Below are 14136 nucleotides of genomic sequence, written 5' to 3'. Positions count from 1 at the left end.
CTGACCTGGAAGAGGCATCACTACAGTCCCTGGTTCGAATACAAGCTGTATCACATCCGGCTGTGATTGGGAGTCCCATAGGGCAGCGCACAATTGGCCTAGTGTCGGCCGGGGTAGGCCATCATTGTAAATACGATTTTGTTCTTAAGTGACTTGCCTAGTTAAATAAAGGTAAAAAAAAAAATTAAAAATGAAATGAAGCTGGTTGAGTGAATGCCGAGAGAATGCCGAGAGTGTGCAAAGCTGTCATCAAGGCAAAAGGTGTAGAAATAAATAAAAGATTACGAAAAAACCTTGGATGAGTAGGTGTGTCCAAACTTTTGACTCATACTGTATATATATATATATAAATATATATAAGAGAGAGAGATGGGATATACCGGATTATCACGCTATAAAGCCAACTATGCACTCTCAAATTCTTCATTGATCTAAAAGAGTAAGCATACAGCAACACAACATTCACCTGTTCCAGCAGCCAGTACATATGATTCAGGGGTTCTCTCAGGTAATGGAGGTGGACTGTCTTCATCCGAGAAAGGTACAAGTGCACCTGCGGCAGCGTTTGTGATGACAAGGGCTGGCAGTTCCATCGCCTGGTCTTTAAGAGTTATACTTGAACCATTGAAACAGGGGTTCTCTGTCAACTTGCTCAGAGGAGCCAGCTCCTCCTCATTATCAGCACCTCTGGGAGCCTCAGCAGCCAGGAGTGAGGTCATTGAAAAGTCAGGTAAAAAGTAGAGGTCCTCCACAGTGAGACAGAGGGGGTTGGAGATGGAAACTGCAGAGAGCACTGGTGGTACCAGTCGGGTGATCTCTCCATCACTCTCCACCTTCTTTTGCTCCATGGCTCTCTGACAGAATTCCTGAGTCATGAGTGCCTGAGAAGTTATGATGGGGATGCGGAGACTGGGCTCTTGTCTCAGGGCCTGGCTGGTGGGCAATGTATCGGGCTTTGTCGGTAGTGGGTATGGTGGTCTCTGTTTCATGGACATGCTATTAGTCTGTATCTGTAGGGGTTGTGGTTTCTGGTTAATAGTCTGTGTTGGTAGGGAGTTTGGTCTCTGCTGTTCCCTCTGCCTGTCCCTGGCTCTCAGGGCATTGAGGATGACTGAGGGGGAGCACGTAGCCGAGTCAGACAGTGGGTCACCATCATGCACCGCTGCTGAGGCAGAGAGGGCCACTGGTAAGACGTGATTGGATATCCCATCAGGCTCCTCCCTATCTGGGTGCCTGCAACACAATATGGAGGCATTTCTCTCTCTGTGTAAGAAAGTGTATGGTTTATTATGACATATTTTTCTACAGAGATATGCATCATGGTTTGAAGCAATGCACCGCGAAAAAAACTTTCATTGTCAGATCTGTGGTTGATGGGGAAAAGCCTTTACTATTCTGTACCTGTGCTCTGTCTGTGGTTCCATTTGATGCTGTGGCTCAGGTTCTGGTTCCTGTTCAGCTTCAGACGCCTCGCTGAGGTCAGAGAGCTCACTGTCACTGGCTGTAGGGGGTGAGGGGGCCGCTGGCACCTAAACAGTTCAACAGAATCACACACTTACTCATTCACCCTCTGAGAAAGTATCTACATACGACACAGATCACTGGCCTTAGTTTATGTGCCTATGTTGCTCTGTTCCAGTGCCTGTTGCTACCACATCACCAAACAGCCAGTGGTTCCCCTAGCCAGAGTCTCTGTGTGTGTTTGAGATTACACAACAGTCGCACTGTGTAGAATCATTGATCTACAAATCACCTTGCATCCCAACTAACTACTCATTATGTGATCAATATTAGTGATTCTGCACCTCATCTTGATATAACTGTTCCCCGTCAAAACATGCTGTCTGTCTCACCTCCTCTGTGCAGGAAGGCTGTGCTGGTGCCATGGACTGCAGATACTTCTCCAACAGGAACTTGATGGTTCTGTACACCAGCTCGTACTGTTCCTGTATTCACACACAAAACCAGTTATTTTAGTGTTAGATGCCATGTCAGTTGCCCTGGCCTGTTGCAAGAGAACTGTCCCGCAATCCAGGAAATGTAAAACGTCTAGTGTATTTGAGACTTAATAAAGGCTTCTGAAGTTTGTAATTGCCACCTTAAAATGTCAGAATTGATTGGTGCCAGACGATGGTGAGATACAGCTTTGTGATAAAAATGTCTCAGGTAGAGGCCTGTCACACAGTGTGTATTATACTGTACACTGAGTGTACAAAACATTAGGAACACCTGCTCTTTCCATGAGAGACTGACCAGATGAATCCAGCTGAATGCTATAATCTCTATAATCCCACCTCAACGTCAACTCAATCAGTGTAGATGAAGTGGAGGAGACAGTCTCAAAAACAACTACTAAAGGACACCAATAAGAAGAAGAGACTTGCTTGGGCAAAGAAACACGAGCAATGGACATTAGACCAGTGGAAATCTGTCTCATGAGTCAAATTTGAGATTTTTGGTTTTGAGACGCAGAGTAGGTGAACGGATGATCTCTGCATGTGTGCTTCCCACCATGAAGCATGGAGGATGGTGTGGGGGTGCATTGCTGGTGACACTGTCTGTGATTTATTTAGAATTCAAGGCACACTTAACCAGCATGTCTACCACAGCATTCTGCAGTGATACGCCATCCCATCTGGTTTGCGCTTAGTGGGACTATCATTTGTTTTTCAACAGGACAATGACCCAACACACCTCCAGGCTGTGTAAGGGCTATTTGACCAAGAAGGATAGTGATGGAGTGCTGCATCAGATAACTTGGCCTCCACAATCACCCGACCTCAACCCAAATGATAGGGTTTGGGATGAGTTGGACTGCAGAGTGAAGGAAAAGCAGCAAACAAGTGCTCAGCTGGTTGACGGAATGCCAAGAGTGTGCAAAGCTGTCATCAAGGCAAAGGGTGAAGAATCTAATTTGTTTAACACTTTTTTGGTTACTACATGATTCCATATGTGTTATTTCATATGTTTAACAACTTCATTATTATTCTACAATGTAGAAAATAATAAAAATAAAGAAAAACCCTTGAATGAGTAGGTGTGTCCAAACGTTTTACTGGTACTGTAAGTATTCACACCGTTTTGCTATGACACTGATGAGTTCTAAACTTTAAATATTGTTAACTATCAGGTATCCTATTTAAATATTGAGTGCCATAGTCTAGTTTGTACACCAGAAGTTAATAGTTATCTGTAGGGGGAATGTATTGAGTAAAGGAAGGGCAATCACTACTGATAAGGGTGGAGAGATGAGGTTTAGTGAGGAAGGGGGCCGAGGTCAGGTCAGGTCACATTAAGGGAGAAGGAACAGTTTATTGCCCACATCACTTAATTTCCTGCCTAGCAATAAAGATGTAGTTTTTAGAGAGAAGGAGGACATCACCCAAATTGGGGTTTATATACTACCTTGGGGAAAATATGTCTTATGCAGCTGTATGACCCAATGGGTGAATAAACGTGAATTAACTTGGTTTAAGCTTTACTAATCGTCCATGAGTTTTACTAGGTTAATTTAGACCATAACAACACTAAATTACGTTAATGTGCATCCAATTTCCTTTTCGCCACCTGTCTATATAAGGTCCCACAGTTGACATGGCATGTCAGAGCAGAAACTATACCATGAAGTCCAAGGAACTGTAGATCTCAGAGATAGAATTGTGATGAGGCATATATCTGGGAAAGGGTGTAAAACACGTTCTAGAGTGTTGAAAGCTTCCAGGAGCATCATTGGGAAATTGAAAAAATATGGAACTACCCAGACTATGCCTATATTTGTCTGTCCGACCAAACGGAGCAACCGGGAAAGTAGGACCTTGGTCAGGGAGGTGACCAAGAACCCAATGACTACTCTGACAGAACTACAGAGTTCCTTGGCTGAGATGGGAGAACCTGCCAGAAGGACAAGTCTCTACAGCACTTCATCAACCTGGGCTTTATGGGAGAGTGGCCAGACGGAAGCCACTCAAGAGAAAAAGGCTCATGACAGCACGCCTGAAGTTTGCAAAAATGCATGTGAAAGACTCTGAAAGCATAAGGCATAAGATTCTGCGGTCTGATGAGACAAAAATGTAACTCTTTGGCCTGAATGCATAGCCCATCTAACACCATCTCTACCGTGAAGCTTGGTGGTGGTAGCATCATGCTATGGGGATGCTTTTCAGTGGCAGGAACTTGGAGACTGGCAAGGATAAAGGGAACAATGAATGGAGCCGAATAGAGGAAAATTCTTGATGAGAACCTGCTTCAGAGTGCAAGCGACAGGACAATGACCCCAAGCATTCAGCCAAAGCAACACTGGAATGACTTCAGAACAAGAATGTGAAAGTCCTTGAGTGGCCCAGCCAAAGCCCAGACGTGAATCTCATTGACAATCTGTGGAAATATTTGAAGACTGCTGTTCATCGCTGCTCCCCATCTAAATTAACAGAGTTTGAGGAAAATTGCAAGGAAGAATGGGAGAATATCCCAAAATCCAGATGTGCAAAGCTGATACAGACATACCCAACATGACTCAAAGCTGATACAGACATACCCAACATGACTCAAAGCTGATACAGACATACCCAACATGACTCAAAGCTGATACAGACAAACCCAACATGACTCAAAGCTGATACAGACAAACCCAACATGACTCAAAGCTGATACAGATATACCCAACATGACTCAAAGCTGATACAGACATACCCAACATGACTCAAAGTTGATACAGACATACCCAACATGACTCAAAGCTGATACAGACATACCCAACATGACTCAAAGCTGATACAGACAAACCCAACATGACTCAAAGCTGATACAGACATACCCAACATGACTCACAGCTGATACAGACAAACCCAACATGACTCAAAGCTGATACAGATATACCCAACATGACTCAAAGCTGATACAGACATACCCAACATGACTCAAAGCTGATACAGACATAACCAACATGACTCAAAGCTGATACAGACATACCCAACATGACTCAAAGCTGATACAGACATTCCCAACATGACTCAAAGCTGTAATCACCGCCAAAGGTGCTTCTACAAAGTACTGACTCAGTGGTGTGAATACTTATGATTTAACCAAACATTTTTAATACATGTTTTCACTTTGTCATTATGGTGTATTGTGTGGATATGTGTGAGAACATTTTTGATTTAATCCATTTTAAAATCAGGCTACCAAATGTGGAATAAATCAAGAGGCATGAATACTTTCTGAAGGTACTTTACCTTAGTCTGAACCACAGAAGGCCTCTGTGTTCTCATGTCCTGAACCAGGTCATAGATGCTGAAGTCTTCTTTGAGCAGCTGGAAATAAACACAAAGGCACTCAATGACGATCAGTAAGGTGACTGTACACACATACAGTTACAGATACGGTAGCTTTTAGTACAGCACAACATAGATACAGTAGTCTTTGATCCTCTGCTCACACTCCGGTTCGGAGGAGATGGTACAGTACAGGGTAGGGCAGGTACAGTTCTCACCTGTGTTTTCACCAGGTTCCAGGTGTAGTCGATGGCACAGAGTGCTCCTGTTCTTCCACAGCCAGCACTGCATGGATAAACAGGCAGAACAGGGTCAACATAAAATACAGTACACTAATTAAGAAGAACAAACAATTACATTATATAAATACAAACTCTCCTTTCACTTAGCATGCTCCTGGCCCAGACTAAGAGACAGAGACTGTAATATATAGACACTATATATATACAAAATTATATATATCAAATTGCTGGATTTATCTCAGCCACACTGTTGCTGACAGGTGTTTAAAATCGAGCATACAGCCATGCAATCTCCATAGAGATCCATTTCAATAAGCATTTTTCTACGGTTGGCCATGCTCTCCACCTGGCTACATAGCTCTGCACCCCCTGCAGCAACTTGCCCCCCCCCCCCCCCTGCAAAATCTGGACCCCTAAAAATCAGCTGGGATAAACAATATCTTTCTAAAATTATCTGCAGAAATTGTTGCAACCCCTATTACAAGCATGTTCAACCTTTTGTATCATCTGAGATCCCCAAAGATTGGAAAGCTGCCGTGGTCATCCCACTCTTCAAAGGGGAGACACTCTAGACCCAAACTGTTATAGACCTATATCCATCCTGCCCTGCCTTTCTAAAATCTTCGAAAGCCAAATGAACAAACAGATCACCGACCATTTTGAATCTCACCGTACCTTCTCCACTATCAATCTGGTTTCCGAGCTGGTCATGGGTGCACCTCAGCCACGCTCAAGGTCCTAAAAGCTATCATAACCGCCATCGATAAAAGACAGTACTGTGCAGCCATCTTCATCAACCTGGCCAAGGCCTTCAACTCTGTCAATCACTGCATTCTTATCGGCAGACTCAGTAGCCTTGGTTTCTCAAATGACTGGTTCACCAACTACTTCTCAGATAGAGTTCAGTGTGTCAAATCAGAGGGCCTGTTGTCCGGATCTCTGGCAGTCTCTATGGGGATGCCACAGGGTTCAATTCTCGGGCCAACTCTTTTATCTGTATATATCAATGATGTCGATCTTGCTGCTGGTGATTCCCTGATCCACCTCTATGCAGATGACACCATTCTGTATACATCTGGCCCTTCTTTGGACACTGTGTTAACAAACCACTAAACAAGCTTCAATGCCATACAACACTCCTTCCGTGGCCTCCAACTGCTCTGAAATGCTAAAACTAAATGCATGCTCTTCAACCGATTGCTGCCAGCACCTGCCTGCCCGCCTAGCATCACTACTCTGGACGGTTCTGACTTAGAATATGTGGACAACTACAAATACCTAGGTGTCTGGTAAGACTGTAAACTCTCCTTCCAGACTCACATTAAGCATCTCCAATCCAAAATGAAATCTAGAATCTGCTTCCTATTTCGCAACAAAGCCTCCTTCACTCATGCTGCCAAACATACCCTCATAAAACTGACTATCCTACCGATCCTTGACTTCGGCGATATCATTTACAAAATAGCCTCCAACACTCTACTCAGAAAACTGGATGTAGTCTATCACAGTGCTATCCGTTTTGTCACCAAAGGCCCATATACTACCCACCACTGCGACCTGTATGCTCTCGTTGATTGGCCCTCGCTACATATTCGTCGCCAAACCCACTGGACTCCAGGTCATCTATAAGTCTTTGCTAGGTAAAGCCCCGCCTTATCTCAGCTCACTAGTCACCATAGCAACACCCACCAGTAGCAAGCGCCCCAGCAGGTATATTTCACTGGTCATCCCCAAAGTGAACTCTTCCTTTGGCCGCCTTTACTTCCAGTTCTCTGCTGCCAATGACTGGAACGAATTGCAAAAATCACTGAAGCTGGAGACTTATATCTCCCTCTCTAACTTTAAGTATCAGCTGTCAGAGCAGCTTACTGATCAATGTACCTGTACACAGCCAATCTGTAAATAGCACACCCAACTACCTCATCCCTATATTGTTATTAATCTTTTTGCTCTTTTGCACCCCAGTATCTCTACTTGCACATCATCATCTACACATCGATCACTCCAGTGTTAATGCTAGATTGTAATTATTTTGCCTCTATGGCCTATTGCCTTACCTCATTTGCACACAATGTACATAGATTGTTCTTTTGTGTTATTGACTGTACGTTTGTTTATGTGTAACTCTGTGTTGTTGTTTTTGTCACACTGCTTTGCTTTATCTTGGCCAGGTTGCAGTTGTAAATGAAAACTTGTTCTCAACTGGCCTACCTGGTTAAATAAAGGTGAAATAAAAAAAACGAGACAAAAATTGGCAGTCGAATGGCGTTACTGAAGAGCTCAGTGACTTTCAACGTGGCACAGTCATAGGATGCCACCTTTCCAACAAGTCCGTTCTTCAAATTGCTGCCACGCTAGAGCTGCCCTGGTCAACTGTAAGTGCTGTTATTGTGAAGTGGAAACGTCTAGGAGAAACAACGGCTCAGCCGCGAAGTGGTAGGCCCTACCAACTTACAGAATGGTTGCAACACTCACTACCGAGTTCCAAACTGCCTCTGGATGCAGTGTCACCATGGCCGAGCAGCCGCACGCAAGCCTTTGATCACCATGCACAATGCCAAGCGTCGGCTGGAGTGGTGTAAAGCTTGCCGCAATTGGACTCGCAGTGGAAAAGCTTTCTCTGGAGTGATGAATACCCGCTTCACCATCTGGCAGTCCGACAGAAGAATCTGGGTACGGAAGATGCCAGGAGAACACTACCCGCCCCAATGCATAGTGCCAACTGTAAAGTTTGGTGGAGAAGGAATAATGGTCTGGGGCTGTTTTTCATGGCTAGGCTCTTTAGTTCCAGTGAAGGGAAATCTTAACGCTACTGTATACAATGACATTCTAGATTATTCTGTACTTCCAACTTTGTGGCAACTGTTTGGGGAAGGTCCCTTTTCTTTTTCAGCATAACAATGTCCCTGTGCACAAAGCACGGTCCATACAGATATGGTGTGTCGAGATCGGTGTGGAAGAACTTGATTGGCCTGCACAGAGCTCTGACCTCAACTCCAACGAAAACCTTTGGGATGAATTGGAACTCCGACAGCGAGCCATGCCTAATCGCCCAACATCAGTGCCCGACCTCGCTAATGCTGGTGGCTGAATGGAAGCAAGTCCCCGCAGCAATGTTCTAAGTCTTCCCAGAAGAGTGGAAGCTATTAAAGCAGCAAAGGGGGGAACAACTCTGCCATGATTTTGGAATGAGATGTTCGACAAGCAGGTGTCCATATATTTTTGGTCATGTAGTGTAGGTGATATGAGGCCAGCCCAGTCTCCCATGGAGAGTGAACTATTCCAAGGCAAACATGCCAGGAAGCAGATCTGTCACGTCATATTATGAAACCTTCCTATCCTCACCCCCGACTCTGGGTTAACTAACTGAGTAGAGAGGAGAGCATGGTTCTATGGCATGGGCATGCCTGATGCCCGTGACTAAACATTCTGTTCCTGGTGGTTCATCTATCTACTAGGAGGTGTGGGTATGTTGTGACGCGTTCTCTATACCACACCTGGATGCCAGCCTGTTACACAGACACTACTATTAACTGACTACTGAAGTGTTATGCCATCTGACTGGGGCTTACTTGAGTGGAAAAAATCTGTAGCAATTGGGCCTAAATTAGGATGCTAAAGACGTCCTATTATAGCCTTATTATAGAGAGCAGGGTGAGGGGATATCGTGTGTTGTGGCAAACTCCTTTTTCTGGAGTGTAGTGCAACACTACTCAAGCCTATGTCAAACATGTTGGGTAACTTTCAAAGAGGAGACCTGTGTCCACCGCTGACATTTCCATGTGTACCACTGTGGTTGCAGTGTGGAAACACGCAATGTTCTCTCTCTCTCTCGTCTTATTTACACAACCCTTTGAACATTCATCATCACTAAACTCTCAGATAACCCAAGGCCTTACAACAGGTTAGCGGTAACCATGGCAAGAGACAGTAAGAGAGAGGGGGAGATGTACAAGTGCTTGTTTGACAACCCACAGTGGTCTGTTGGCCACCCGCCCACACTCTTCCTGTCTATGTGTCTAAGAGAAGGGGAAGGTGACTGAGCTTAAAGGGCTCTACAACAGGATGCCCACAACAATGTGTTCTATCCACAGAACAATCACTTTTTCATGAGATAGGACCCCACAGCATACGACTGCTTCGCATCAGCCACAAAGGAGACCTATAACTGTAGAACTATTTACCATGCTTTATTGACTCTCCGTTTCTGACAATGATTCAAACTTCAGGTTAACTGTGTACTGTGTTGGTGTAATTCGGACTGATTCACTGTTGTGAGATGGTGGCTACTTGTGCTGGCTACCGTGTGTGTGTGTGTGTGTGTGTGTAGTGGGAGCTTGGAGACCTGCAGTGTATGCAGATGGGCACATCCCCATGGGCCTGGTAGGATCGCATCTCTTGCAGCAGCTCCAGGATGGGAGGGATGGTGTCAGGGACCCCATGGTCGGGCCAGTTGATATAGTGCAGCTGTCTCAGGGTCCGGCACCACTTATGGAAACACCACAGAGTTCAATATTAAAACAGACAGACGAACACACCAGGAAACATGTGTACTCACGCTGACTTCCTGTTTACCCCTACCCCATGAAATCAACTCAAAGTGTGTTGGTCACGTACACAGTCTAGTAGAGGTTATAGTGGGTGTGGCGAAATGCTTGTGTTAGTAGCTCCTAACATTGCAGTAAAATGTCAAACAAGTACACAAATGAATCAAAAACTAAAATCATCAATAAATCTCAGAATGATTACAATTAACCACCCAAATAACACTGTATCAGTAACCCAAGTGCAATCAATGCGTATATATACCGAAAAGATGATACTAAGAATGATATGTTTTGTGTTGGGTTTTGTGGGTGATTGTTCTTAGTGTCTTGATGTCCTTATTCTGTGTTAGTTTACACTAGTATAGGCTGTTTCGGTTTTCGTTACGTTTATTGTTTTGTAGTGTTTGTATTTAGATTCGTGTTACGTTTGTTTCATTAAACATGGATCGCAATCTACACGCTGCATTTTGGTCCGACTCTCCTTCACCACAAGAGAACCGTTACAGAATCACCCACCACAAAAGGACCAAGCAGCGTGTCAACAGGCAGGAGCCGCAGGAGAGGCAACAGAGGCAGCAGCAGCAGGAGCAGCAGCAGCTACAGTGGGAGAGGCTGCACTACTTGGAGAAATGGACTTGGGAGGAGATTCTGGACGGGAGAGGACCCTGGGAACAGCCTGGAGATTATTGTCGCCCCAAAGCCGAGCTGGAGGCAGCAAAAGCAGAGAGGCGGCATTATGAGGAGCTAGCACGGCAGAGCGGATGGAAGCCCGAGAGTCAGCCCCAAAAATTTACTCACAGGGAGTAGGGCTACGCCAGGTAGGAGACCTGCGCAAACTCCCTGTGCTTACCGCTCGGTGCTCAAGAGCTCCAGTGCGCCTGCACAGTCCGGTCTATCCAGTACCACCTCCACACCCCAGCCCTCCGGTAGCAGCTCCCCGCACCAGGCTTCCTGTGCGTGTCCTCGGTCCAGTACCACCAGTGCCAGCACCACGCATCAGGCCTCCAGTGCGCCTCGCCTCTCCAGCGCTGCCGGAGTCTCCCGCTTGTTCAGCGCTGCTGGAGCCTTTCTCCTCTCCTGCGCTGCCGGAGTCTCCCGCCTGTTCAGCGCTGCCTGAGCTGCCAGCCTGCATGGAGCAGCCAGAGCTGTCAGTCTGCATGAAGCAGCCAGAGTTGTCAGTTTGCATGGAGCAGCCAGAGCTGTCAGTCTGCATGAAGCAGCCAGAGCTGTCAGTCTGCATGGAGCAGCCAGAGATGTCAGTCTGAAAGGAGCTGTCAGTCTGCAAGGAGCTGCCAGTCTGCAAGGAGCTGCCAGTCTGCACGGAGCCGCCAGAGCTGCCAGTCTGTAAGAAGCCGCCAGAGCTGTCAGCCTATATGGAGCAGCCAGAGCCGCCAGTCAGTGTGGAGCAGCCAGAGCCGCCAGTCAGCATGGAGCAGCCAGATCCGTCAGTCAGCCAGGATCCGCCAGTCAGTCAGGATCCGCCAGTCAGCCAGGATCTGCCGAAACCACCAGCCAGACAGGATCTGGTAGATCCATCAACCTGCCTGAGCTTCCTCTCACTCCTGAGCTTCCTCTCACTCCTGAGCTTCCTCTCACTCCTGAGCTTCCCCTCACTCCTGAGCTTCCCCTCACTCCCGAGCTTCCCCTCACTCCCGAGCTACCCCTCAGTCCTGAGCTACCTCAGTCCGGAGCTGCCCCTCAGTCCAGTGGGGCCCGTTGTTAGGTTTCTTAGGCCAAGGTTAGCGGCGAGGGTCGTCACTCAAGGGACGCTAAGGAGGTGGACTAAGACAACTATGGAGTGGGGTCCAGCGCCAGAGCCGCCACCGCGGACAGATGCCCACCCAGACCCTCCCCTATAGGTTTAGGTTGTGCGTTCGGAGTCCGCACCTTGGGGGGGGTTCTGTCACGGTCTGACCATCGTTCGTATGTGTTTTCCTTGTTTTAGTGTTAGTCAGGACGTGAGCTGGGTGGGCATTCTATGTTGTGTGTCTGGTTTGTCTATTTCTATGTTTTGCCTGATATGGTTCTCAATCAGAGGCAGGTGTTAGTCATTGTCTCTGATTGGGAACCATATTTAGGTAGCCTATTTTGTGTTGGGTTTTGTGGGTGATTGTCCTTAGTGTCTTGATGTCCTTATTATGTGTTAGTTTACACTAGTATAGGCTGTTTCGGTTTTCGTTACGTTTATTGTTTTGTAGTGTTTGTATTTAGATTTGTGTTACGTTTGTTTCATTAAACATGGATCGCAATCTACACGCTGCATTTTGGTCCGACTCTCCTTCACCACAAGAGAACCGTTACAGCAATGCAGGTGTAGAAGCACGGTTGCTAGGAAAAACTCCCTAGAAAGGCCAAAACCTAGGAAGAAACCTAGAGAGGAACCAGGCTATGAGGGGTGGCCAGTCCTCTTCTGGCTGTGCCGGGTGGAGATGATAACAGAACATGGCCAAAATGTTCATAAATGACCAGCATGGTCAAATAATAATAATCACACTAGTTTTCGAGGGTGCAGCAAGTCAGCACCTCAGGAGTAAATGTCAGTTGGCTTTTCATAGCCGATCAATAAGAGTATCTCTACCACTCCTGCTGTCTCTAGAGAGTTCCTCTCTAGGTTCTTCCTAGGTTCCAGCCTTTCTAGGGAGTTTTTCTACACCTGCATTGCTTGCTGTTTGGGGTTTTAGGCTGGGTTTCTACACCTGCATTGCTTGCTGTTTGGGGTTTTAGGCTGGGTTTCTACACCTGCATTGCTTGCTGTTTGGGGTTTTAGGCTGGGTTTCTACACCTGCATTGCTTGCTGTTTGGGGTTTTAGGCTGGGGTTCTACACCTGCATTGCTTGCTGTTTGGGGTTTTAGGCTGGGTTTCTACACCTGCATTGCTTGCTGTTTGGGGTTTTAGGCTGGGTTTCTACACCTGCATTGCTTGCTGTTTGGGGTTTTAGGCTGGGTTTCAGTACAGCTGATGTAAGAAGGGCTTTATGAATACATTTGATTGATTCAAATACATTTGATTGATATAAGAAAGTGCAGAATAATATATTTTTTTACTGTAGAGCAAAAAGGAGAACACCCAAACCGGTCAGACGCTACAGTTTTTATGAGAAGACAGATTTTCAGGATTGTCTCCTGGTCTGAGTAACACCGCTGTAGTTCTGCCACCTTCCACCGCGATGTGGAAGGCCGACATCAGCGGATGTGATGGATTGAGATGTAGCCCATGCAAAAAAGCAGATGTCTCTAACTTAAACAAAGATGGATTTCGATGGGGGGTCTCAAGCAGTGTTGGTTGTGAGTGGGTGAGTGGGTGAGTGAGTGGCAGGATACACGTGAGTCTAACTGGGCTAGACTGTCACCAACCCAGGGCATTAATACCTGTTCTCATAGATGGTGGCTACTTTTGTTTGTGTGTGTGTGTGTGTGGAGGGGGGGGGGATTTTTGGGCAGAACTGATTTAGATATGTTTCTGCTTATAGTTTCCGACATTTTGATAGGCAATTTTTTTGTCAACTTGACAATAATTAGATAGATGCTGCAATCTAGTTGACACCAGTGAAGTTTACTCTGTCATCTTTCGCAGACGTTTAGAGACTGGGGAGAAAATACAATACATCAATAAAAAACGGGGAGGATTTTCTGGTTGTCAGGAAAAAGAAAGCTGGGAAATACACCCAACGTGTTTCTGATAAGATTTCATTTCGGCTTCGATGTGGTTGAAATACTTTCAGCTTTTACGATGCTTTCATGATGATGACAGCACCTTTACAGATGGTATCTAACTGAGCATTGCATTCTCTCAAGATTCAGAAAGAAAGAAATCTATTTCTTCACTCCTGTTCCCAAGTCAACATTTTGCCTATATTTGGTGTATAATTTTATTGCAATAAATGCTTAATATTAAGGCTGTAGCCATATTTGCACAGGACTAGTATTACTAGAGAACGTTGGTTATGTATTTAATACCCCAGAATGTCCGTTATTCCAGAGGTGCAATATTTTTTTATGATGCATTTGGCGATGTTCAGATCATTCACAGAACACATATAAACAGAAGCATTAACTGTGAAAGTTGACAAATGTAGG

At 45.7% G+C, this 14136-nt stretch overlaps 1 protein-coding gene across 6 annotated transcripts in view; it reads right to left on the bottom strand.

The window, feature by feature from the left end:
• The window catches only part of ptpn22 (protein tyrosine phosphatase non-receptor type 22), a 29960-nt gene that overhangs the window by 6936 nt on the left and 8888 nt on the right, over positions 1–14136 (bottom strand). For 5 of the 6 annotated variants that reach the window (XM_029665034.2, XM_029665036.2, XM_029665038.2 and 2 more), the window contains 6 exons: positions 9858–10000; positions 5489–5555; positions 5232–5309; positions 1854–1946; positions 1402–1529; positions 467–1263 (listed from right to left, as the gene is read on the bottom strand). In XM_029665034.2, coding sequence (XP_029520894.2) covers positions 467–1263; positions 1402–1529; positions 1854–1946; positions 5232–5309; positions 5489–5555; positions 9858–10000 — 1306 coding nt within the window. The remainder of the gene's footprint in view (positions 1–466; positions 1264–1401; positions 1530–1853; positions 1947–5231; positions 5310–5488; positions 5556–9857; positions 10001–14136) is intronic. The other variant, XM_029665035.2, reaches the window with a different exon arrangement.

This window comes from Oncorhynchus nerka, linkage group LG7 (genome assembly GCF_034236695.1).
Source record: "Oncorhynchus nerka isolate Pitt River linkage group LG7, Oner_Uvic_2.0, whole genome shotgun sequence".
Taxonomy (NCBI): domain Eukaryota; kingdom Metazoa; phylum Chordata; class Actinopteri; order Salmoniformes; family Salmonidae; genus Oncorhynchus; species Oncorhynchus nerka.
Note: the sequence above shows the minus strand (reverse complement) of the source record. Positions and strands in the feature narration are given on the sequence as shown.